The 26,607-nt window shown below is 36.6% G+C and overlaps 1 protein-coding gene and 1 long non-coding RNA gene across 2 annotated transcripts in view; both read right to left on the reverse strand.

Annotated features, from left to right (window-relative positions):
- Positions 1–728: 728 nt before the first annotated feature.
- Positions 729–26,607, reverse strand: part of LOC120426724 (peroxisome biogenesis factor 1) — a 36,805-nt gene continuing 10,926 nt past the window's right edge. Inside the window, exons 4-10 of the mRNA XM_039591495.2 lie at positions 24,216–25,631; positions 14,649–14,907; positions 14,258–14,580; positions 13,388–14,040; positions 13,156–13,329; positions 1,075–1,178; positions 729–1,004 (exon numbers count right to left, since the gene is read on the reverse strand). Of these exons, the coding sequence (XP_039447429.1) occupies positions 935–1,004; positions 1,075–1,178; positions 13,156–13,329; positions 13,388–14,040; positions 14,258–14,580; positions 14,649–14,907; positions 24,216–25,631 (2,999 nt within the window). The 3' untranslated portion in view covers positions 729–934. The remainder of the gene's footprint in view (positions 1,005–1,074; positions 1,179–13,155; positions 13,330–13,387; positions 14,041–14,257; positions 14,581–14,648; positions 14,908–24,215; positions 25,632–26,607) is intronic.
- Positions 2,874–7,934, reverse strand: LOC128093000 (uncharacterized). Its single transcript, XR_008212161.1, has 2 exons — positions 7,477–7,934; positions 2,874–7,404 (listed from the first exon to the last, which is right to left on the reverse strand). It is a non-coding gene; the product is annotated as an uncharacterized LOC128093000 (long non-coding RNA).

The following is a 26,607-nucleotide window of genomic DNA, read 5'->3' on the forward strand; positions in this document are numbered from 1 at the left end:
AAAAAAATCAGGGAATAACTCTTTTAAATTATTTAGATAAAAAGAACTAATTTTAATGAGAGTTTGTGGGACCCAAAACTCAATCGAGTGTGTTGAGAAACCCGAGTTAAAATTTGTCATCAGCGAGCAAGGCAGTTAATTTATAAGAAGAATGTAATGTGTCCAATTTAGCTAGCGAAACGAAGCGTCAACTGATTTTATCTATAGAAAAACATTTTTCTTTTCAACATTTAAGAAGAAAAAGTAAATCTCCAACACTCCAAACAACCAAACCATTGTGCTCCCATCTGAAAAGCGACAACTCAAATCCTTTCGTTTTCAATTTGAACCGAATTTTCCTTCCACCACCTCCTCCTCCGCCAGCAAGTCGAATAACGTGCAATTTTTCCTCTTCTCAATTTTCGCACCGAAAGAAAAAAATACCGTTTCACGCCCTCTTGAACGCGATTGGCGCACAAGGATTTTCCTCCTTCTTCCAACGACACTCACGACTGTTTTCCATTGTGGCAAAAGGGGTTGGGTTGGGCGATATCATTGTACACATTATTGTGGCCCAAGAAAGAATCTATATTTATTTTGCCTCAATCCTCTCTTTTGTGGAACGCTATTACGAAGGGATTTTCGCGCGGCAGACTTGCTCCATTCAAGTGTGAGAAAGAGAATAAAATAAGAACATGTGAGGAAACGGGATTGTGGTGATCAATAAAAGAAGGAGTCTAGAAAAAATGTTTACGTATTTTTGTCTTTTTATGCAAATCCGGAAAAATAAAATAAAATCTTTTCGCCTTATCCATGCCAAGCTTAACGTTAAGTAACAGAGTTGTATAAAAACACTTTATAATAAAAAAAACACCCTCAACAATCCACCTTAACAGTACAACAGTGCGCGTGTGTGTAAAATAACAAATTGCCACGCTAATTTCCCCACTCCTTCTTAAGCCAAGGTGGACCGTTTGGCCACGAAATCCCTCGACGTAGGTTCCTTGTTGGTGAATCGTGCGTACCTGGAAAGATAAAAAAAAGCCAAAGTTTAATTCTAACCTCAAAGCAGCTCGGGAAGCTGTTGAAACTCACGTGTCCTTGTACTTTTGCACATCCTGGGGGCTCAGCGAGGGCCTCGTGCTGGCGAAAGCCTCCAGCAGGTGGCGCTGGCTAATCGTTATCTGCTCCGGAACATGCTGAAAAGAAGAAGAGTATTATCGTTTGCTGTAACTAAGAGCGTAAAAAGACAAAAATGAGCGTGTTTCTTAAGGTATTTCCGGCGCAGAGAAAGTCAAGTGTTCGCCCTCTTTATCTCATCAGAAGCAATTTAGCAGCTATTTTTGGGTTAAGAACCGTATCATCATCATAACCATCAGCGCGAGATGCGATGTGTTTTTAAAAACGGCGCGGATAATAGCGCAGTGCATGTGGGGGAGTGCTATTATTTTGCGCTTTATCCTTTTGCCGATACCGCAAACTCTATGTGAGCGTACTGCTTTAGCTAATGTACACTAGCGATGTGTGGGAGAAGAAGATGGGTAATTTAGATTGGGAGTCACGATTTTCGCGAATGGTGTTGCCTCACACTAAAAAGGACCAGCAAATGAGAACCATTTTCGATACAATGACTTTCGGTATTAGGGAGAGATTGATGAAAAATGCTAAAGAAAAGATCTTCATTGATCATGACTGATGATGTATGTGAGTCAAAAAAACACGGCCGAAGTTGACCCAAAAAAAAACTTTGCCTTCCTCACCTCACTGAGGCAAGGCTATAAAATCACTCGAAAAATGAACTTCTTAAATACGACTCCTAGATATACCTTCACGTATACCTATCGACTCAGAATCAAATTCTGAACAAATGTCTGTGGGGATGTGTGTAGACATGATTTTTTTCCACACGATTATCTCAGAACTGGCTGTACCGATTTTGGCCGGATCCGCCTTATTCTGTTCGTTTTGGGGTCCCCTGAGGCCCTATTAAATTTTATTCTGTTTAGTGAAGTACGTTTAAAGTTATGCCAAGAAAAAGTTTTTTGTAGCTACAAAAAAGGGTGATTTTTGACTTTTTGACCACGCGGGGGATTGGCAGCCACACCCCCTTGCATGCGTATCGCCCGGTTGCCACATCGCTTAAGCAGTGTCTGCGTCTCTTCTGGAAAAAAATCTGTATTAATTATGTTGCTGCATCATTTCGAGCCAAACATTTCATTAGGGCACAAAACCAAAAAGTAAACATTCGGGATTATTCCACTATTCCACTCCATAGTACACTCCCTACATGCCCTCCAAGAATCAGATTGATAGCAAACAATTTCCTATTGAAAAAATCAAAAAAACAAAAGGGCACATAACAATGTTCACTCCAAACCAGAAAAAAAGTTCAATTGTGCCCTTTTCTTTTTCGTTAGTTTTTCGTGGTTAAGGAACTTTCTATGTTATAAAGTGAACTTTTCATACATTCTTAACACTAATTCTCTTCAAAACAAAGTTTGGTTAACGTTTCACAAAGGGTTTCTGCAGAAAAAAAACTTCGTCGAAATACAATATTGAATACGGCCCGCGGCTGCTGTTCAGTACACTTTTGAAGAATTTTAATGTTTCACATACCTTATCTGCTCCATTCGATCATAAAACTTCACCAATTATCAAAATTTCCACTGAATTCCTCATTATTTCTAACTAAACAAAGGGGCCCATAAACATCATTCAAAACAACAATCCGGTGACAGCGCTTTAGTGCCCTTTTAGTTCTCTTCGAAATTGCATTTAGAAAGGGCCCATTATGAACAGCAGTTGGAAAGCTAAAAGGGCCTAATAACGAGATTTTTTAAAATTATGAGTTTTATTGCGAAAATCAACATAAATTAAGAAGCAGTAAAGCAGAGTTGAGGATAATGGTGTGTTTTATCGAATCATCAGTAAAAATACCATCAGTCATGCTTATTTTTTAAATAGGAATTGAAACAAGTTGTCCATTTTTTGCAAGCGATTTTCTCGAATCGCGGTTTTTGCTTTTGTGCCCTAATGAAATGTTTGGCTCGATTTTGTCTCGACAAAGATTTACACGAACTTTTTACTGAAATATATAACTCATGAGACTTTTCACCTTTATTTTGAAGAGTTGGTAAAAAAAGAATTGAAAATTGCTGTTCAAGTAAAATCAATAATTAAAAAAAAACAAATAAAAAAAATAAAAAAAAATTTAAAAAAAACTCTTAAATTAATTTAAAAATACCACCTAAAATACAACATGAATGCGAGGAAGGCACCAACCACCTTAAGGTGGATAAAGTAACGTTTTTTCAAAACATTAGCAAAATCACATAAAACAAGTTAAATCAAGCAAATCCATAATTTAGTCCTTATATGAATCCTTAATTCGTAAACTTTTTGAACATCGAAAGTAGTTTTTTATTGTAATTATTAATGGTGGCAGTACTTCCGAGAACCAGGCTTATTGTGTTGCATTATTCTTATGAGAAAGATTCCAAGAACGGCCATTTCCAAGAATCATGCGGAAAGAAAAGAGGCGTGGACATGCCGTACCAAACGCTCCAAGTTATTTATAAATATAATTTGCATAAAATGGCCAGTGGTTTTGGCGTGCAAGGGACTTGACTTTGTGACATTATTTCTTCACTACGGAGAAGCTAAATTGTGGAGTTTAAACCCTTCGGTGGCCGATTGGCTAGATATACATATATTTTACAGTTAAATGTGTAAATTTGGATGATTCTTAGTAAAATAAAAAAAACCTTTCAAATAGTTTTCCAATAGTGGATGCCAAATTTCATATAAATTAAAAATGCCGAGAATAGACTATAAAAAATCGATTTTTTCCATATTTTCAGTCACAAATTATCAATTAATGCATAAAAAATCCGTAGTAACAGTTCAATAGGGCGAATCTGCGTTTGTAAACAAGCAGTCTATCCCCTTCTTACTTGAGGTGAACTGTCACTTGAGCAAAAGAGATAGTCTGCTTGTTTACAAATGCAGATTCGCCCTATTGAAATGTTACTACGGAAATATGAATTTTTATGTCTTTTTTCCGTTGTAAGAACAAAATTCAAAATTTGTTAGAGGATGTTCGCATAATTAGATGATTAGATTCCTTAGGCAAAAATAAATCGTGCTTTCCATTTCATTAGGGCACAAAACTTTTGTAAACAAGAGTGTATTCCTCAGGAGTTGGACACTCAGCACGCTGTGCGTGCACTGACTTAAACAGCCTTGCACAGTTCGCGCACACTTCGCGCACTCTCGCGCACCATCACGCACCATTCTGGAGAAAAAATGATTAAAAATTTGGCAACACTTCTAGAAACGTCATATTGATGAATGTTTACAAACAAACTCTATCAAGATTTTTATAGGCTGTGTGTTCCGGCCGGATGACGCCGTTTGCTTCAATGGAATCGACATCGGCAATAAACACTCGGCTTTTGGGGAGGGCCTAGTGCAGGGGTGACCAAAGTATGGCCCGCGGGCCAAACGTGGCCCGCGAGCTGATATTTTGTGGCCCGCGGACCCATTTTAAATAATCATGTAAAATGGCCCGTTGACGTAGATTTCAATTTTTTATAAGGTAATCTTTTTTTATTTTTTGTTAATAAAAAACTTATGATTTATCAATATTTTGATCCCCACTTTAGGATACAAATAATTTATTCAAAAATGTTATAATTAAAGCAATTTCACACATTTCAATGTGAGTGAAACTAGTGAAACTAGGCGACATAAAATTTGAAAAATATTTGCAATGGCTTAACAGAAATTATTTTTTTCGTTTCGTTTCGTTTTCGTTTTACGGAGCAAGGTGGGGGACGCGGCCTCAAGTCAGTCCAAGTCCGGTTTCTTGTGGAAGAAAGGGTAGTGGCCGAACTAGTATTGCATACCAAATGAACACCACCGGAAGATATAGGGGATCGGGAGGGGGGAGGTGAAAGAAAATTAGTGTTGATGTGAGTAGTAAGAACTTGGATGATTTGAGCAGTTACGGTAATCTAACACTGAATAAAGAAAATCTGAAATTGTGATTCAAAGTAAGAAGGTCCGGAATAAATTAAATTATTAGTTAATTAAATAAGAAAATGTAACTAATCGGAGATCTATACAAAAGAAACCTATGATGTATTCCAAATTTAAAGGAAATAAAAAATACTAGAGAAAAAAAGGTGAAAACTAACTGCCGACCTGTCACGTCCGTCAATAGTCTTGTCGTACATTACAACTAGAAACAGATCTGCCAATGAAATGTTACACTTCGTTCAAATAAACTAATCATTTAAGTCCAATTATTCATCTACGGAAAACTATCTAACTTTAATCAACAACCTAAACTAAACTGTCTGAAAGTAAATTTAATCTCAAATCCCCGAATGTTTTATTATAACGCCAAATAAGGTAAAGGATCTTGTTTTTAAACCAGTCTTGCCGCTTCCAAAAACCAATAAACATAAATGAACAGTTCATAAGTTGAACACTAGTAATTAAGACGACTATTTCATGCCATTCATTTCATTAGGGCATAGAGCTTTGCAAACGAGAGTGCATCTCTATTATACCTTATGTAAACTGTCATTTGAGTGAAGGAGACACACTCCTGTTCACAAAACCCATGCGCCCTTTTGAAATGTTAGGCTCCATTTGATCGTCAAGGCTCCAGTAGACCCTCGATTCGCAACAATGGTCGATACAACCATAATCCGAAAACCGTTAGTTCAACAGATTAACGATTTTTGTCCGATATCATCGCACTATTGATTGACCGAGACTCTATGGAAATTTTGACATATCAAAATGCTACGTAACATTTTTTTTTAAATAAATTTCAAAATCTATTCTATCCTACAATGCCTAGAAGAGGCCTCTGTTTCTGTTGTGAGTAAGCGCTGGTTTCAGAGTTCATTTTTCAATTTAAAAGGGGTGGGAGACGACTAATTTGCTTCATGAACTCCTACTCGGCCTTGGGACCACCTCTTAAGACACTGATGGCTCCTAGCTAGGAATTAAACCTAGACACAGCGTCGAGGCCCGCTTCGCATGGCAAAAATGTTGGCTGGGGGGAAGTGATATTATCACGAAATTTTATTTTAAAGCCAACATTGCTAACGGCGTCGAGGTCCTTACTCATGCCCAAGGAGGCTTAACAGAAATTATTTTTTTTTAATTAAAATAACGTAATTTAATTTCTTCTAATATATATATTTTTTATTTGTAAATTTGGCCCGCAAGCTCATTTGAGCTTAAAATTTGGCCCGGTCTCCAAAAACTTTGAGCACCCCTGGCCTAGTGTGACGGAGCGGTCCCGCTATTCGGAGTTGGAGGAGATTTTGTTCCCCTTTTCGTTCATAAGCCCGAATAAACGGAGGTACGGGTGCGATGGTTCACGGCGAAGGAACCGGTGGAGGAGGTTCAGAGGAAGGCACCTTCCAAAGCCCTTCCACCGGGCCGGTTTAAGCTCCGGGAGGAATCTTCTGATTTCGAAGTGAGAAACGTCGTCGGCGAAACTCTTCATCGGCTGGATTGTGTACCCACTGAAAGGCATGGAGATCCGGTTCAGATTTGCTGCAGCATCAATATTTGGTACTATTTCCCAGCATCTACATATCGAAATGTGGCTTCCCCGGTAACAGTACAGATAACGATCCGATTAGAATTCGGTGCCCAATTAAGTTCATAAAGGGCAGGTCGAGCTGATACACCACAGCGAGTTTTCCTCATTTTGCTGCTGCTCGTAGACCTCGTAGATTTAATGGATTAGGAAAATCGTCCTGGGGAACTTGGCATTCACCAGATAAATTCAACGTTTTTTTATTTGGAGAGGGGGGAGTTTCTTTTTTCAATGCAGTTTTTTTTATTTGTGAAATATTGAAACAGATTGAAACAATGAAATTGGGTATTTAGGTGCAGCTTGTTAGTGGCTTCCATTCCAGCGTTGGAACCCACATCATGATGACGTCCCAAACCTCCGAATGTTGTCGAGAAGAATCTGTCTCAGGAATGTGTCACCGCGATCCAGAATCCTACTTTTCCGTCCACTTGATTGGTGTGCAGCTTTTCGATGCCATGGCCCAAGTTATTCTTATAGGCTTTGAGGAAAAGTTTGAACCGTTTTACAAAAATGCTGTCCTACTTGTCCTCGACCGGCGTAAACTTTATGATTTCCATCATCGGTTCATCGGTAGCTTTTATGTCTGCCTTGCTGCTGCTTAAATTGGCAGGTTTGGCCTCGTTGGCGAAACTGAAGCCGGTTCCGAAAGAGAAACTTTTAGAACCGAACCCAAGATTGGTAACATTAGAGCCCGTTTTGCGACGGCTGATTCCTTCGTGTCCATCTTGCTGAAGCTGAATATCGGCGTCAGCCGGATTCTCCTTGACGCGACAACGACAACTCTCTTCTTCGGCGGATTTCTAAAACAAGAAAAGACTATCATGCTCGGATCGGTCATGCATGGCAGCTCCGTCGTGTCGCCGCTGCCGTACCATTCGTAGTTTCACGATTCCACTGAAGAACGGATCGATGCCGCCGTCACTCCGAAGAATCCTCCAAACACCAACGACAGACCCCCTGAATCTGTGCTGCCGGCAAATCCGCGCCGTCGACCTGTTTTTAATTCACTTTCTTTCAGCTGATTTCAATTTTGAATATTTTTAGTAAACAATGATTCATTTTGACATTTTGAGTGAAGTGATGCCAGTTATGCGAAGAAGGTGCTGTGACAGTTCCACAAGTGTGATTTGTGTGCGCGCACATCGCCAGCACCTCAAACACCGCGGCGCACTCTTGAACACAACGCTCTATTCGAAAACGGTGCGAAAAGTCTAACCCCTTGGTATTCCTCTAACACCATATGCAAACTGTCATTTGAGTGAAAGGGATACACTATTGTTTACAAAAGTGTTGTGCCCTTTTGAAATGTTAGGGTCCAAATAACGGACAAAATTTAGCGAATCGGTTAAGAGTTCAGGGTCGCTATGTAGGGGAAATATACCCATTTTAATCACACTAAGCCGTTCGACCAATTCTCATCACTTTTGCCGTTTCTGCTATTATATCAACATTTTCAGATGTTTCAACAATGGAGAGTTGCTTGCTCACTTTTATTTGAGCTATTTATTACTTTGGAACAGTCAAAAACACTTTTTATAAGCTGTAATTCATGATCAAAGTGCTGATAGGCCGATAATAGAAATAGGCTGAGAAAGGGTATAGTTCCCCTATCGTTGAAGTTGGTGAAAAAATCTTTCCATACAAAAACGTCTTCTTTGAGCAATTCCATGTCAAATAGGGAATCGGTTGTACCCGACCCTCTCCGTTTTCAATCAAACTTTGTAGACATGTTATCCTACGCTTATATAAGCCATTCTTGTGTATATGGAGCCTATTTCACTCGATTATGACATTTGAGAAGGGCGTAAGTGTTTTAAATATTGTTGTAATTTGTAATTTAAATGTTGCTGTAGGAAATTTGACGGGCTAAAAAAATTCAAAAACCATTTACTGAAACTGTTTTTTTTTCGAAAATGCTCTAAACATAATTTTTTTTTAAAATCTTACACGAGAGTCGATTTTCCAGACAATTTTACATAAAAGTCTCCATATTGACCATTGTCCTAAGTCCAATCCTTGTAAAGTTACAGCGGTTTTAGAAATAAAAATGTTGAAAAAATAGGTTTTTTGATAGTTTTTGGCAATTTCTTCATGACAGACTTGATTTTTTAGTCTCGAAAATATGTTTACCGGAAAGCGCCCCCACCTAGAGCGTGGCATACTTTATGGATGACGCCTAATCCCTTTTTACACAAAGCGCGAAATAACCATGTTTGAAAATTCTAGTTTCATATCCAAAAAGATGACAAATATTACCAATTTTGAGCTACGGCACAAGTTGGTCAAAATTCATTTGCCATTTTTTGGGAAACGCAAACACAATTTTTGAAAAACCTGAAAAAGCGCTGCTTTGAAAAGTTCGTGTTTTTGGTGAAAGCTTCCAATTATTATTATCAAAATACTCTTAATTTGTTTTTACATGTTTACAATACATTTTTCATAATTTCAAATGATTGTAGAAGAGTGTTGAATATTTTATGTTTTGGTGTCTTTGTGGAGGGAGAGTCCAATTTGCTCTTCATCCGCATTGACTATTTCTTATTCATGATTTTCTGCTTTTCTTTTGCTTTCCTTAACTATCCGTCTCCTTGTTAGGGGATCATCGATCCATCCGAATTGACCAACTATCTTTAAATTTTTCTTTTTTTTCCACTTACTATCAGTCTCTGTGATACTGAGCTCAATTTGCGCTCCATCCGCATTGACCTTTTCCTAGCTATGATTTGCCTTTTCATGCATAGTTAGAAGCAGATATCGAGAAGATCGACAGCCAGAGAGTCGACTGTATTTACGTAACTTAGAACAAATGGAATAGGGTGAATTCATTCGGTTGTTTATTGTGTTTATTCAATCCAAAGAAGGTACGACTTGAAAAATAAAAAAATGTTTATTTTTTAGAAATTTTACTTTTAATACTTCATCTTAATGGGAAATCTGGCCACTTTTTCAATTTTTTTGTAGAGATTTTAAAAGCAAGTTTGCTAGAGATAAAGTATCATAAGAAACTTAACCCAAAAAAAAAATAAAGCAAAGTAGCATTGTTTTCCTGAATTATTAAATTAGAATAAGACAGTTGCAAATGTCGTCAATGTTCATTTCGAAATCTAAATAAATAACAATATTATGAAATATATTTCAGATCTATTTCAAAACTCTCCAAAACAATGTTGTAGGGGAGATGGGGGTAAGACGGCCACCCTAAGCGAGAAGTCTCATAAAATTTACACAACAGATTATTTTGATCTCAAATTACGTACATATTGTTCTACTACTAGTCCATTATAGAAATGACATAAATTAGTTGGTCTAAAAACCAATTTTCAATACTTTTCAGCAATTTTAAAAAAATAATTGAAATCGTATATATATGAAATGCGCGGGGTAAGACGGCCACCCATGTGGGGTAAGACGGCCAATGCTATAAATTAACTTAATAACTTTACTAAATCCACCCAAACACCTACATGGTTGGTTCAACAGACTTCTCTGAACATCGTAACTATTTTGGTTGAAAAAAACCAGGTTTCAAATGTGAAGAAAAATGCTGTTTAAAAAATTTCATATTTTGGCTCAGTGAATTTCATATTATTGCGACCACATTTTATGAAAAACTATGAATTTTTACTACAAAACAAACACAATTTGATATAACAAAAATTAGTTAGTGTATTTCGATTAGAATAAGTAAATCAAAATTATGTAAACAATATTAAATTAGCGATTTTTATGAAAAGTTTGATAGGATTTCATACTATTCAATGAGTTTTGCTATATCACAGTAAAGAATGTTGTCGAAACGGTAGTTAACAGCATTTTGATTAAAAATGGATAGATTTATTGAAAATGCTTTTCCTTTATCTACAAATATGTCTTAATAGTCAAAAACCGTCAAAAATATAACCTATATCAAATAAAATCTAAAAATTACGGGTGGCCGTCTTACCCCCGGAGGAGGTGGCCGTCTTGCCCCCAAATAAATTATTTTTTTAAACATTTTTTGTAAACAGTTCATCGAATTTTTTGAACTTTTTCGAGGGACATAATCTAGGGAAAACTTCATGAAGTAACATGAAAAAATATTTGAAGACAGAAAAACATATTGTTATTTAACAAAAATGCCTAAGTTGTAATTCATGAAAATTACATCCAGTTTCAAGTTCAAAAATTATTTTTTTATTTTGAGCTATTTTTATACTATTTTAAACAATATTTCTGGCAAAGGTGACTCCACATTAGCGTGTCCCAAAAAAACACGAAGTCGAGGAATTCAATGTGCTCAGTTCTCAAATGATAGAAAATCATGTTAGAAACAACTCTCTCATACATGAAAACTTTCGGAAAAATCGTTTACCACGTTCCCTGGGCATTTTTTTGAAAAAAGTCAGTTTTTTCGACAATTTCACAAAATCTGCTTAGAAAAAATGGAAAATTTTAAAATTTCAAATAGCCTATACCATTAAATGATGGTCTGTGGTCCAATAAACAAGTTATTGTATCGATTTGGCCTTTTAAAACTTTGTTTTCACTTTCCCGGTAGCTTTTATGTCGAAAAATACGAGTTTTTGCTTTACTTTTTTTCAATCTTTTCCCTCGGTATTGAACACAAAAATTTCCTCATATGTGAAAATACATGCATCTTGTAGGAAATTTTCCGCCGAAGATTTTCGTCTAAGCAACTTTGAAGTTTCATCAACTCTGAGCTGAGATATTCCAGTTTTTGTGAAGAAAGAATATTGAATATTTGAAAATGTTGATATTAATCATCATTGGAATACAATATTAGGGATAATTTAAGCCTAATTTGAAGTGCGGCTGTATCGCATCTGTTTTTAAACATGATTGGTTCATCCTTCAATACTAAGGGCCACCTGGTGTTGTTTTCTCATGGCACACTACGTGCTAAATGAATGAATTACTTTTAGCAAATAACTCATATTTAGAGCATTTTGCATTTAAACCAATCGATGCACGTTTGCTGTGTTTCCATGGATACAAATAAACAAATAACAAATCGATGCATCTGTGCTCTCTTATGCTATCTAGATAGGAAAACCAGTAAGCTTAGTACAAGAGCACAGAGGCATCGAAATATATGGTTCGATTGTACGGGGTTGGCAATTGTCCACGCTCCAACCAAAAAAGTTTTTTTTATGGACAATTGACCATGAGAAGGGGAGGGAGCTGAGATTTAAAAAAAATGTCTACGTGATTAATGGATGGATCCCTATAGAATAAATTCCAAATATTAGTGATATTTTTAATTTACCTGAACATCGGATTTATCAACAGGAGTTATAAGAAGGGAGTGTAAACGTTACGTTGTGGTTCAGATCACGGAAATGCGTACAATTGAACCTTATATTTGTTATTTGTTTATTTGTATCCATGGAAACACAGCAAACGTGCATCGATTGGTTTAAATGCCAAATGCTCTAAATATGAGTTATTTGCTAAAAGTAATTCATTCATTTAGCACGTAGTGTGCCATGAGAAAACAAAACCAGGTGGACCTTAGTATTGAAGGAAGAACCAATCATGTTTAAAAACAGATGCGATACAGCCTCACTTCAAATTAGGCTTAAATTATCCTTAATATTGTATGCCAATGATGATTAATATCAACATTTTCAAATATTCAATATTCTTTCATCACAAAAACTGGAATATCTCAGCTCAGAGTTGATGAAACTTCAAAATTGCTTAGACGAAAATCTTCGGCGGAAAATTTCCTACAAGATGCATGTATTTTCACATATGAGGAAATTTTTGTGTTCAATACCGAGGGAAAAGATTGAAAAAAAGTAAAGCAAAAACTCGTATTTTTCGACATAAAAGCTACCGGGAAAGTGAAAACAAAGTTTTAAAAGGCCAAATCGATACAATAACTTGTTTATTGGACCACAGACCATCATTTAATGGTATAGGCTATTTGAAATTTTAAAATTTTCCATTTTTTCTAAGCAGATTTTGTGAAATTGTCGAAAAAACTGACTTTTTTCAAAAAAATGCCCAGGGAACGTGGTAAACGATTTTTCCGAAAGTTTTCATGTATGAGAGAGTTGTTTCTAACATGATTTTCTATCATTTGAGAACTGAGCACATTGAATTCCTCGAATTCGTTTTTTTTTGGGACACGCTACTCCACATGCATTATTTAGCATGAGGAACAGTATTGCTGAACATTTTAGTAATATTCATTAGTATACTTATTAAAACAGTGGGGTGGCCGTCTTACCCCCAGCTCCCCTACAGTGAACAATTTGATTATTGATCCCCCTCAAAAAGACCAAAAAAGGTATCATCTTCTTTAACACAGCCTTCCCCATCAAACGACACCCGGAAGCGCGGATCTTATCAGACTCTGCTGCGTGAGTTTCCCGAGAGTGAAACTTTCAACCGCCCTCAATCCGCTTTCGGTGAGGTAATTAAATCGACTTTCAAAGGAGCGTTTCCCTCACCCTCGTAATTATAATCTTCTGTAATTAAACGCGTCCCCCTTTCTTGCGTCGAATCCTGACTTGGCCTTGACTCTCTTGACAAAATCGGCTTACCTCGTCATCCCCGGCCAGACACTCCTGCACCGCCTGCATGTTCGCCGTCGTCAGGATGCTCTGGATGTCCGCTCCGGTGTAGCAGTTGGATTTCTTCGCAAACAGAGAAAGTTGAACATCGGCGGCCAGATCCAGCGATCTGCTTTGGTTCTTGAAGATTGCCAGTCGGGATTCCTGTAAAGTTTGAAGGTTAGTTTAATTTGATTTTAATTTTGAACAACTCCAAATTTACCTCGCTCGGAAGTCCACACTCGACAAGCCGATCAATTCTTCCGGATCGTAACAACGCCGGATCGAGAAGTTCTGGCCGCGAGGTCGCTCCAATCACCGTAACCCCTTGAAGACCCTCAACGCCGTCCAATTCGGTAAGCAGCTGATTCACCACTCGATCCGTAACCCCCGTCGAGTCGTGACCTCTCCGCGGCGCCAAGCTGTCAAACTCGTCAAAGAACAGAACACAAGGTTTGGCACTCCGTGCCCGGTCAAACAGATTCCTCACATTCTCCTCACTTTGACCAATGTACTTAGCGAGCAGTTCCGGACCCTTTACGGAGATCATCCGCAAATTCCACGTCTTGGCCAGCTTCGACACCAGATAAGTCTTGCCCGTTCCGGGTGGTCCAAAGAGCAAAATTCCAGCCTGGTTCCGCAGTGGTGAACTCTCAAAGATCTTGGGGAATCGGCTGGGCCACATGAGGACCTCCTGGAAGACATCGATGGCATTTTCCAGACCTGGGATTTGATCACCCGGCACGTCGTCGTTCTCGTCCAGGTCGTCCGATTGCTGCTGGTGCTTGTGGTTCTCGATGCCCTGCAGGCAGTACGAGTTGGTCACGTCGAGCGCACCGGCAAGCATGTCCTCCGTTATGAGGGGAGAGCGGGAATCTTAGAAGAAACAAAAGGATAATAACAAAAAACGGGAAATATTGAAGAAACACAAGACAATTCTAAACAAGCTCTCAGTGAGCTGATGATCAAGTACTCATTAGGGTGGCCCAAAAAATTGAATATTTTAAAGTTCCAGTTAAAAACATTTTGATTTTTTGTGAAATTCCAATGTAAATTAACAAATAAAAAAATCCAGGATAAATAAAAAACTCACTTTTCTTGAACGCATAAAACACCGCCCGATCTACCATCTGCACCAAACTGCCAATCGTGTAACCCTCGGTCGCCACCGCCAACTTCTTCCAGTTGATTCGCTTCTCCAACTTGCACTTTTTATTCACAAACAAACTCTTCAACGCCACCTCGCGGTCAGTCTTGTCCAGGTTCGGCACCCGATAGATGTGGTGAAACAGATGGAAGCCCCTCGAAGAAAACAATCTCCGATTCAGCGTACTAACACTTCCAACCGTTGCAATCACCGAAATCGGATTCACGCTGGTAAACTCGTCGATCTGCTTCCGGATCACGTCCGAAACCCTGCAAAAATAAGTTAGACATAACCTCAATTTCGTTTCTCGAAAAACCTCTTCAAGACGCGCCCTCACTTGTTATGATACTCCGCGTCCTGGGTGTTCTGCTCACCGGCTTGGTGCGTCAGCACGTCCAGCCCTTCTAGGTGGATCACGGCTGGACCGTGGAACATGCACAGGTACAGAAAGTGGCGCAGATCCTTCTGGATCGAGTCCGGTTTGCGGCCCTTGTGCTTCGAGCAGTGGAACGTCGCCGAGAAGCAGTGGAACGGGGCTTCGCCGAGTTGGGTCAGGATCGAATGGACGATGCTCTTCTTGCCACCCTGGGAGGAACCTGTGGGAATGGTATGATGATTTAGATTTTTGAACACTTCAGTTTTTTTTAGTTTATCATCGTGTACTGAATTAAATATGTTTTTTTTTTTTGTAATTTATAATTTGTTGTTTTATTGGTTACGATAGCCTGTTAGTAGGGGAAATTCTCGTATGTTTGGCAGGTTAAGCACTCGCTCCTAACTCCATCCAATTTGCTGATTTTCACTATTTAAACAACTAATTTTGCGAAACTTTTGATAGAAACTTGCTTGCTCACTTCTTATTGAGCTATTTATCACTCGAGTTCAGTTGAAAACGCTTTTAATCAGCTTTAATTGAATGTCAAAGTTCTGACCTGCCAACATTAGAGGCACGCTGGAATTAGATGCTGTTCCCCTATAAACTGTGCACCAGGTCAAGAAATCTGAAAAAAAAATCACGAATAATCAAATTTTTCACATTTACTATCGGCTATTAGTTTCTGAGATATCGGTATGTTTCTGTCACAAACCGCCCTTTTCAAAATCTTCCGGACTTTAACTTAAATCGTTCCTTTAGCATAAATTTTCAATTAATTTATTAAGCTTTATGATTTTCAAAAGGAACTTATTACACCCTAAGTCGGCTCGAATTAGACAAAAACGGTCAAAATCGACTAAGCCAGTGTCAAGATAATTTAGTGCAATTATTTTGATCGACATACCACACAAAAACTTAGACATTCGCTCAGAATTTAATTAAAAAAAAATTATATAAATTGAAATAACAAGCCATAGTCTCAACATTTGAATGCAAAAAGTGTTTTTAAATGCATTTTACACTAGTTAAGTTGTTTTGCAATTATTATTCGCAATTCGCAATTTTCAGTGTAAGAACGGGCCTTGACCGATCTTATGCACTAGGTTCCCGACGAACACGCACTGCCCTTACACCTACATCTCACCCTTGCTCTGAGTCAGTACGAGCAACACGCTAGAACACGCTTTGAGTGTTTTTTAACTCGGTACATTAAGTAGGGTTTGATGTAAGTATAAGCGCCTAACCATTTATAGTGTGCCTATCAACTTTCATTAAATCAAAAACTGTTTTATTTTTAGTTTGAATTCAAAAACTAATTGTTATTTACTGTGTATTGTTTTCTCCTGAAATCTTCCCTATTGTTGAGTCTGTTTATCTGTTGCTATTTCTTTTGTCGCAGTATTTTGTTACAATTTTTTTGGTCCTAAGCATTTTATAAAAGTTTTTCAAAAGTACAATAGTAATATTTGTGTTAATTCTTTAATCATTCCAAAAATTGAGTAAGGGCTCGAACCTCACTTGCTTAAGAAAAAGGTGAAGTTTCAAAACAATGGACAGTGAAGGAAATATACTATGTAGAGAATCAATAGTAAAAGAAAAATAGTAATTTATGAAGTAGATAAAGACATTAACAATAGCTAATAAATAGAGGTAACAAACAAGCTTAGATTGTATTGAGGACAATTTATAGGGAAAATGAGAAATTATTCAAATACATAAATAAAGAAAAGGCACATGATAAACAAAATTGACATCGCTGCCAAATTAAGGGAAAGCAGACAGTTTGTTACAGCAGCATCAATTGGTAAAATAGAGTGGAAAAGCGTTGAGAAATAAGAGAATCAAATGAGTAAAATCGAAATCAAATGGAGGATAGTAAACAGAAGCTGCGTTAGAGAATCAGTGAAACAAAATTAACAGAATATAGATGATAGAAAAAAATGGAAAGAAGAGAAACCCCGTTGTGTGATGTTTCAGATACATCCACAGCAGTTGACTCAACATACTGCGAATCAAAACAATACCGTCTACAATCACAAATTACTTCCCTTTCCCACATTGACGCGCCCCTTTCTTCTAGCCGTCTCGACTCTGACCCTCGCTGGTCAAAGGTTTACGAGTCGTTTCCACAGGCCACCAGCTAGGTTACACCTTGTCATTAGAGGGTGACGAGCGGGAATTCCCGGGAAATCGACCATTTTTGGACCTCTCGATTCCCGGGAAATTTGGTCGAGACTCCCGGGAAATTTTAAGCTTATGAATATCGTAGCAAAATCATATAAACTAATCAGCTAATCAACTAATTCGAAATTGTTTTTGTCATTGGATGTTAAATTTAATATTCGGTGTTCAAGTTTGAATAAGCCAATGCATCTCTAATCTTCTTATTCAGAAAGTTTAAATTTTAACTTAAACATACTTAGCAGTTATTCGTTTTCGTTTTCCTTTTACGGAGCAAGGTGGGGGACGCGGCCTCAAGTCAGTCCAAGTCCGGTTTCTTGTGGAAAAAAGGGTAGTGGCCGAACTAGTATTGCATACCAAATGAACACCACCGGAAGATATAGGGGATCGGGAGGGGGGAGGTAATTCTGTAATTCTGTAATTTCGGAATACATTCGTCCGGCTTCAGCTGAAGATTCATGCTGTCCCATGTTGCATGTTCGAGTGTAGACCTACGGAAAACCTTGCCGCGAGGAGAGGTGAGTGAACCTGTACACGAGCCACCTACGACATTATTCCTCAGGCGGCCCAGGTCAACTCGAAGGCACCCCCAGTGCAGGACACATTGGGGGTAGAAAGCGGATAGAATAAGCAAAACATCAAAGCAGAGCGCGAGCCATACTTTTAATGTGGTATCTGCAAAGGAATTTGTATTAACAAAAGGGTCAAAAATAAAAAGGCGATACTAATTAATACTTCCCTGCGACCTTGGAGGTCTCTCGGTTGGACATATAGCCGTGGAAACCAAGCTTGGTAGCAATCCTTGACAGTCGGTGTGGTATTGATCACAGCTGGTGTTAATTTGTCCTGCAGCTGTGTAGCAAGTCAGATGCTCGCTCATTCGGTTTGAAACGAAAAGAACAAGAAAACATTAGATTCTGATAGTGAGTTTTACACAGATATAAAGTGTAATATAATATTAAATATATTTATAATAATAATTCCACTTTATGATTATTTATTGACACTTTATTTATTTGCTTTCACTATCACTTTCACTATTTCTTCGGGTCGTCTAATTTTCGTCGTGCTCCCGTACTTGAAGAATTCCGCATAACTAATCATTGCTGGTTAGAAGTTTCATGTCGAACATGTTACAAACTAACACAACAGTGACACAGAAACAGAACTTCACAAGCACGGACATTTTTACACGACCTCCCAGTGAATTAATACCGAGCTTTAACTATTTTTTTGTGCAACTATTAAGGGGATCGGGAGGGGGGAGGTGAAAGAAAATTAGTGTTGATGTGAGTAGTAAGAACTTGGATGATTTGAGCAGTTACGGTAATCTAAGTTTAACACTGAATAAAGAAAATCTGAAATTGTGATTCAAAGTAAGAAGGCCCGGAATAAATTAAATTATTAGTTAATTAAATAAGAAAATGTAACTAATCGGAGATCTATACAAAAGAAACCTATGATGTATTCCAAATTTAAAGGAAATAAAAAATACTAGAGAAAAAAAGATGAAAACTAACTGCCGACCTGTCACGTCCGTCAATAGTCTTGTCGTACATTACAACTAGAAACAGATCTGCCAATGAAATTTTACACTTCGTTCAAATCAACTAATCATTTAAGTCCAATTATTCATCTACGGAAAACTATCTATTTAATCAACAACCTAAACTAAACTGTCTGAAAGTAAATTTAATCTCAAATCCCCGAATGTTTTATTATAACGCCAAATAAGGTAAAGGATCTTGTTTTTAAACCAGTCTTGCCGCTTCCAAAAACCAATAAACATAAATGAACAGTTCATAAGTTGAACACTAGTAATTAAGACGACTATTTCATGCCATTCATTTCATTAGGGCATAGAGCTTTGCAAACAAGAGTGCACCTCTATTATACCTTATGTAAACTGTCATTTGAGTGAAGGAGACACACTCCTGTTCACAAAACCCATGCGCCCTTTTGAAATGTTAGGCTCCATTTGATCGTCAAGGCTCCAGTAGACCCTCGATTCGCAACAATGGTCGATACAACCATAATCCGAAAACCGTTAGTTCAACAGATTAACGAATTTTGTCCGATTGACCGAGACTCTATGGAAATTTTGACATATCAAAATGCTACGTAATAATATTTTTTTTTAAATAAATTTCAAAATCTATTCTATCCTACAATGCCTAGAAGAGTCCTCTGTTTCTGTTGTGAGTAAGCGCTGGTTTCAGAGTTCATTTTTCAATTTAAAAGGGGTGGGAGACGACCAATTTGCTTCATGAACTCCTACTCGGCCTTGGGACCACCTCTTAAGACACTGATGGCTCCTAGCTAGGAATTAAACCTAGACACAGCGTCGAGGCCCGCTTCGCATGGCAAAAATGTTGGCTGGGGGGAAGTGATATTATCACGAAATTTTATTTTAAAGCCAACATTGTTAACGGCGTCGAGGTCCTTACTCATGACCAAGGAACTTAAACATACTTAGCAGTTATTGTTTCTAATTATTATTATTTCAAAGAGGAAAAGCCTTTTCAAGATAAGTATAATTTACATATCCTCTCTCGAGCATAGCAATCCTCTCAATCTAGTTTTTTTTTGGTAATGCTAAGGTTTTTTTTTTCTTTTTCGATGTCAATAAATTGTTTTGTGTTTCGCATCAACCTCATTATTAATTTAAAAAAAAATCTGGCAATCTTTATAAAGTTAAGATCCGCCACATTTGAACATTCTGATTTTCCTAATAACTATTTCGTCAATTAATATTTACAGTTGACATTAAAAAGAAAAAAAAACAATTTTAAATTGTTGTTTTGAGTCGTTATTTATCATATTGCAAAAATCCCGATACTGGGAAATTATATATTAGCTTTTTTTTATACATCACAAAAATCTACAAACAAGTTTGTGCAACTTTTGAAAAATCACTTAGTACGAATTAAGATTCGTAAACATTTTAAACTGCAATTATGAGTCCAAAAAAAAAATAAAAAAGCGATCTTGTATTTGCAGATTCAGAAAAAAATAAAGGTAGACAGTTCCCGAAAATAACGAGGCTAGTAATTAACGTTTTATTGAAAAAGTATAAATTACAGGGTTGTTACGGAAAAGTCGAAAAAAAATCCGCGCCAGATCCGCGCCGACCCCAAAACCCAATCCGCGTGAAATCCGCGCCATATAAAAAAAATCGCGACAAACATATAAGAGAGTAACATAATGAATGAAATTTTAAACGAAAAAAGAATAATACAGAAGGCATTTGGATCAGTACCGTTGATCAGTTGTGGATTCATATCCCACCTGTACCAAATGGAACCTTTATTGCCATTTCTGAAACAATATTAGTATTTTTTGCAACACTCTAAATATCGTTGATTTAAAAACAAATTCAGGAAAAAAATTAAAACCATAAAATAAATCACCAAATTATAAAATCTAGGGATTTAGTACTTGATAATTCTCGCCAAAACTCAACTCTGGAAAATCGAAACACGAAATTTCTATTATAAACTAAAATATGACTCCGAAAATGATCCGAACTAAGAAAATGGCAAAAAAAATAATTTAATAATTTAAAAATTTAATAATTAAATAAGTTAATCATTTAATAATTTAATAATTTATTAATTTAATAATTTAATTATTTAATAGTTTAATAATTTAATAATTTAATAATTTAATAATTTAATAATTTAATAATTTAATAATTTAATAATTTAATAATTTAATAATTTAATAATTTAATAATTTAATAATTTAATAACTTAATAATTTAATAATTTAATAATTTAATAATTTAATAATTTAATAATTTAATAATTTAATAATTTAATAATTTAATAATTTAATAATTTAATAATTTAATAATTTAATAACTTAAGAACTTTCTTAAAACATTAAAAATTAACAAAAAAATCAATTGTAACATTTTCGTAATTTTTCAAATGAATAATTCGTACTTATTTAAGTTTTTTGAGTCTGTATGTTTTGACAAGTTCAAATTATGAATTCTTTTATTTATTATTTGAACATGTAAATTCTGAATTTTCAAATTGTTGAATTCCAGATTTGTTTTTTTTTATTTTAACATTACATTTCGCTTTTAGGCGGAGATTTTAGCAGATTTCTAAGTGGATTTCGTCATGTTGTGATAATTGGTAAGAATCAATTCTACCTGAATCAGAGTGGCAATAGAATTTTTAATATTTTCAATAAACCAAAAATTAAAAAAAATTATTTTTTATATTGAAAAAAACATAGAAAATCTAAAAAGTTTCACAGCTTTAAATTTTTAAAATTCTGTAACTTTCGAATTTTGTTATTTAGATTTAAAAAAAATTGTATTTTCTTTGAATTATTATGCAGATGTTTTAAAAGTAATGAGTTCTAATGTTATGTTAAATTTATATAACAAATCTCAATACATAAAAAAAATCGCTCCTTGAAGCAATCAATCATATTTAGAAGAAAAATTTCTTCATTTACAACTTCTTAGAAATTGATGTTTTCGCACTTAACGAAAAAGATTGAATTCATTTAATTCCTAATAATATTTTCCTTTGTAATTTGAAAGAATTTCTATCGTTCCCAATTATTTTGTTTATCAAAATAGCTATCAGCGCGAAATCCAAAAATTAGTCAGCAAATCCGCGCCAGATCCGCGCGATACGCGCCATCCGCGCCATCCGCGCGATCCGCGCCGTCCGTAACAACCCTGAAATTAATTGTATCTAAATTCATTGAAAAGAAACACATTAATTACTTTTCTTTATAAAGATTGGCACTATTGGCATAGTTAAAAAAAACTGCCGGGTCCCGGGAATTCCCGGGAAATTGCAAAATTCAACTCTCGATTCCCGGGAAATTGAAAATCTCGAGAATAGTCACCCTCTACTTGTCATCATGATGACTAAACCAAGCCAACGTGGAGGTAAGAAAATAGGACACTTGCAAGGAACCAGGGCCATGCTGTTTTGTCCAAACAGCACTACGGATGTAGTTGGGCTCCTTCCGGGGTGTTCCTCGCCTAGGTGTGTCAACCGACGAGTATCATCAGTATCATGCACCCTTGGCCTGCGTTTTGCAATTATTATTATAAAAAAAAGTATGATTTGGGGAAAACAAACAAGCTAGCAAAAAAAAAATTTTTTGCGTTATAAAAAATCGAAAATTTACAAAAAATTAGAAAAAAATAATCAACCCAAATATGCTAAAAATGATTTTTAATGCAGGGCGCGCATTTCAAATCGATTTCATATGATTGCACATAAATGTACATCGAAATTTTAAAGTTTTTTGAAAAAATATTTTTTGACCCCTGATTTTTCGGACCAACTTTGAATGGGAGGCAATGGCAATGAGGGGCGATGACAAAAACTTTAAATAAAATTTGTACCAGCCTAAAGACAAAAACTATTAAAAATCATTTGCAAGCAATTATGCAAAATGCATTCTTTGGTCATAGGACAGCCACCTGGAAATTTGAGTCAAATAAAAAAAATACAGAAAGTAAAATGTCATGAAACCGGCCGATTTTGTGAAGATCAGAAGAATATGTAAAGTTTATATCCACGAATATTTTTTCCAACCATGCTTTTTTCAGAAGATAATTGAATAAAAAAAAATTGATCAATATTTGATAGCCTTTTTAACTAAAAATAGCATTTTTTTCAATATCTTATCACCGCTATTTTGGTCGCCATCTTGATCTAATCTAATCTCTAATCTAATCTAAAATTTTGGTCGCCATCTTGAATTTAAAAATTCTAAATCATTTGAGAGTAGTTAAAGCTTTACAATCAAAAATAAGACAACGGAAAAAAAATGTTTCGTGATTCGATTATCCGAAGGGAAAATTACTGCCCCGAAAACAATTACCTCAAAAGGGATGTGCGACAAAAGGTCGAAAGATCAAAGAACAAACGGTTTAAAAGTTTAAAAGTAGCTAAATGATTTGTTTTGTGGTATTTAGAGAGTACCTATTTTATTATTTAAAAATTTAGCAGTTCTTAAAAAACCAAACAAAATGCCTAAATTCAAACCAATTGTAATGAATTTTTGATTCATTAATAAATTTTCGTCTTTCTGTAATATTATTGTGTGTTTTCCATTGTTTCAAAACTGAGCGATTTTTAAATAGATTTAATTATAAAAAAAACAGAACTCAAAGATAAAAAAGTAGTTAGTTTTTTCATTGATTTACACGCGAGCTAAGTAATTCCCTAGAATTTTGCAAATTACACGGTTTCATACAATTTTGCGGGCTGATCATTCAAAAATGGGCATGAGTATATTTAAAAATTTGTATCTTGAGAAGGAATTATCTGATCGATTTGGTGTCTTCGGCAAACTAGTAGATAATGATTAAGATTTTTCAGGAAAAAAAAGTTACACTGGAAAAAAAAAACAATTTTTTATACGAATTTATAAGTTGAGTTCCCGATTCTTTTTTCTTTATTTGAAAGTTTTTGATATGTTTTAGGTTTCCTGGTTTTTGGAAAATCAAATTTGCAATCCAAATTTAAGTTATTTTTCAAGGTGATTACATAGCTCCAGTTTTACAAAATTTAAAGTAAACTTTTCGAAAAATGTCAGATTTTTCTTCAACTTTCTTTTTTTAACTTAGTTGATGGGCCAGCCTCTTAAAGTTGAAATTTTGTGAAAAAAAAAGTTTTTCTAAGTGTCATGTAATTGGGTCCTAAAATGAAGTTTAAATTTTTAATACATATTATTGCTCATAACGATAAAGCTTATTTTTCTGAGTACAGTGACCCTTTGAACTACCGCAAAGGATTTAAAATGGATTTTGGAATCAATTTTCAAATCAATATGTAAAATTAAATTTTGTAACAATTTCAGCTTTTTTAATAATCTAATTCAATTTAATCCAACCCTAACGCAGCCATTCTTTCAAAGGGATCCTGGAGAAAACCTGAGGTTAGATTACGCCTAACTTTCTGCTTGTCATTTATTAACGATTGTAGTGCGCTATTGCATTAACATGCATTGAAACATCACAAGCGTTAAAGCGGCCAGACATAGTGCGTAAAGTTTCATTGAAATGGGTTGAGTTTGAGCACGGAGTGTTCGAAAAACAGCAAAATTCTAAATCTATAGGGAAGGAAGAAGCGAAATTATTTGTTGGGAGCATCATGCTCCCATCCTTTGGGATAGGACAATATTTCCACGAATGCCCTGGACACAATTTGCCATAATTATAGCGCTACAACTCGCTCGTGACATTTTTAGCTCTTTCTCATAAAAAATAATTTCAAAATTTTAAAATCAAGAGTAACCATTTTGAAAAGCAAAAATTTTTTTTTTCATTTTAAAATTATGACATGGGTATGATTTACTCACCAGCAATAATCACATTGTACGCCTTCCTCGTCTTGGACCGCTCATCCAGACACAGCTTCAACTTGATCTGATCCACGCACTCGTCCACAATCTGCTGAAACTTGGCAATCTTCACCGGCTTCGGCCCATGCTCCTCCTGCTTCCCTCCACCCTTCTTCGGCTTCTCCTCCCCCTCACAAGCAACCAAATTCCCCAAAGCTTTCACCTCACTAGCACAGGTTATTTTACTCTGCCTCAGAATCACCCCGTTTACCAAGCAGTACTTTAAGTTCGCCGGCTGCAACTTGATCGTGAGGTAGTACTCTGGCAGTTTGAACACTTGCCCTTGATTTAAAAGAACTGGATGCACCTTCGAGTTGAACAGAACAAACTCCTTGAACTTTTCGATGATGTCCGCTTCAACTTTCGGGGCGACCTTCGTCGCCGGCACCAACTCGATCAAGTCTACGATGTTCAGCGCGGTTTGCTTAGCTTTGAGGGTCACCTTCTCTCCATGATTGATCTCCAGCAGTTCCATCAGCTTGTCGTTGACTTCCACCGTCGGGTAGGCATTCCGCGGGAACCGCTCCACCTCCGTGGCCAACCTCACGTTCACAAAGTACTCCCGGTCGTCGTTGCTGGTCAGCAGGAACGGATGGTTGATGTCCATCCCGTCCGGAACGTTCTCCTTCGTGATGTAAATGTCACAAATTTGCGAATTGTTCCTGCGACAGTTCCAACTCCCCTTAATAACTCGAAATTCGAACGTTCGCGGAACCTCCCGCTGCAGCGTCGCCACCAGGTCGTCCAGATATTGCCCCCTGTTCTTGTACTTGGGCTCCACGACGTCCCGCTTCTCAACCACCGTCTTCGCGGGTTCGCTCAAAAAGTTCGCCATCGATTTGCTGTTTTGCAGCTTGTTTAAATGCCTCTCGAGATCGTTTTCAAACAGCGAATTCCGCACCGCGGTCTGCACGTTGGCCAACACTCCCCCTCCGGAGGATGTTCCGTTGGTCAATCCGTTCGTCGCCGGCGCCGCAGAATTCCGCTTCAAAATGCTTTTCTCCTTGTGATTGTCACCTCCATTCTCCAACCGGTGGTGGTTCTCCTTCCCGGTGCCATTCTCCACCGCGTGGTTGTTCCGATGCCACGTGATCGGACGCTTCTTGACTGGATCCACTGCCGCGGAAGGTACAATCAGCCCCGCAGAGTTGATCAGCGTATCGCTGATGTCGAGTTCCTTGGATTTAGTGCGTTGAAGCTGCCGTTGGCGGACCAATTCGGCGATGTTGAGGTTGGTGGCGCTGCGGGTTAGGCCGGGACCCGGAGGGAGAATCGGGTCGGGGTCTTTCTTTAGCGGGTTGCGCTTGTACGGTTCCACCACCAGTTCGGTGTCGTTCTCGAGGCGGCCGAACGGGAGGGGCGGAATGGTGAATCCTGGGAAGGGGAAAAATATTTTTAATTTGACAATTTCAAATCTGAAATTTTTTGTGTAATTTAATTCTGATTTTGAAAATTCTAAGCAAAAACTAGTATTTTCTATGCGAAAAAAGTCATTGAAATAATATTTAACATTTTAAAATAAAATGGAAAATAAGGCCGATGCAAATGTTATTCCATGACGATTTTCCAATGGAGCACTTCCATTCGAGCAGTTTTTGCTTTTTTCTACAATGTATTTCTTATGGAGCGAACTGAGCAATTCTCTGAGTTTTCGGTCATTCGATTTTTTTGTATTTTTTAATCCGGCTGAAACTTTTTTGGTGCCTTCGGTATGCCCAAAGAAGCCAATTTGCATCATTAGTTTGTCCATATAATTTTCCATACAAATTTGGCAGCTGTCCATACAAAAATGATATGTGAAAACTCAAAAATCTGTATCTCTTGAAGGATTTTTTTGATCGAGTTGGTGTCTTCGACAAAGTTGTAGTTATGGATATGGACTACACTGAAAAAAAATGATACACGGTAAAAAAAATTTTGGTGATTTTTTATTTAACTTTTTGTCACTAAAACTTGATTTGAAAAAAAAAACACTATTTTTAATTTTTTTTTATTTTTTGATATGTTTTAGAGGACATAAAATGCCAACTTTTCAGAAATTTCCAGAATGGGAAACATGAAACATTCGTGAAATTTTCCGATCTTTTCGAAAAAAATATTTTCAAAAATTTAAAATCAAGACTAACATTTTAAACGGGCCAAACATTCAATATTACGCCCATTTGAAATGTTAGTCTTGATTTTAAATTTTTGAAAATATTTTTTTCCAAAAGGATTGGAAAATTTCACGAATGTTTCATGTTTTAACATTGTAAATCGGACCTATAGTTGCTGAGATATCGACATTAGAAAATGGTGGGTTGTTTGGGTGAGACTTAGAAAACATCAATTTTCCTGTTTTTTAGCCTTT

Source organism: Culex pipiens, chromosome 2 (genome assembly GCF_016801865.2).
Source record: "Culex pipiens pallens isolate TS chromosome 2, TS_CPP_V2, whole genome shotgun sequence".
Taxonomy (NCBI): Eukaryota; Metazoa; Arthropoda; class Insecta; order Diptera; family Culicidae; genus Culex; species Culex pipiens.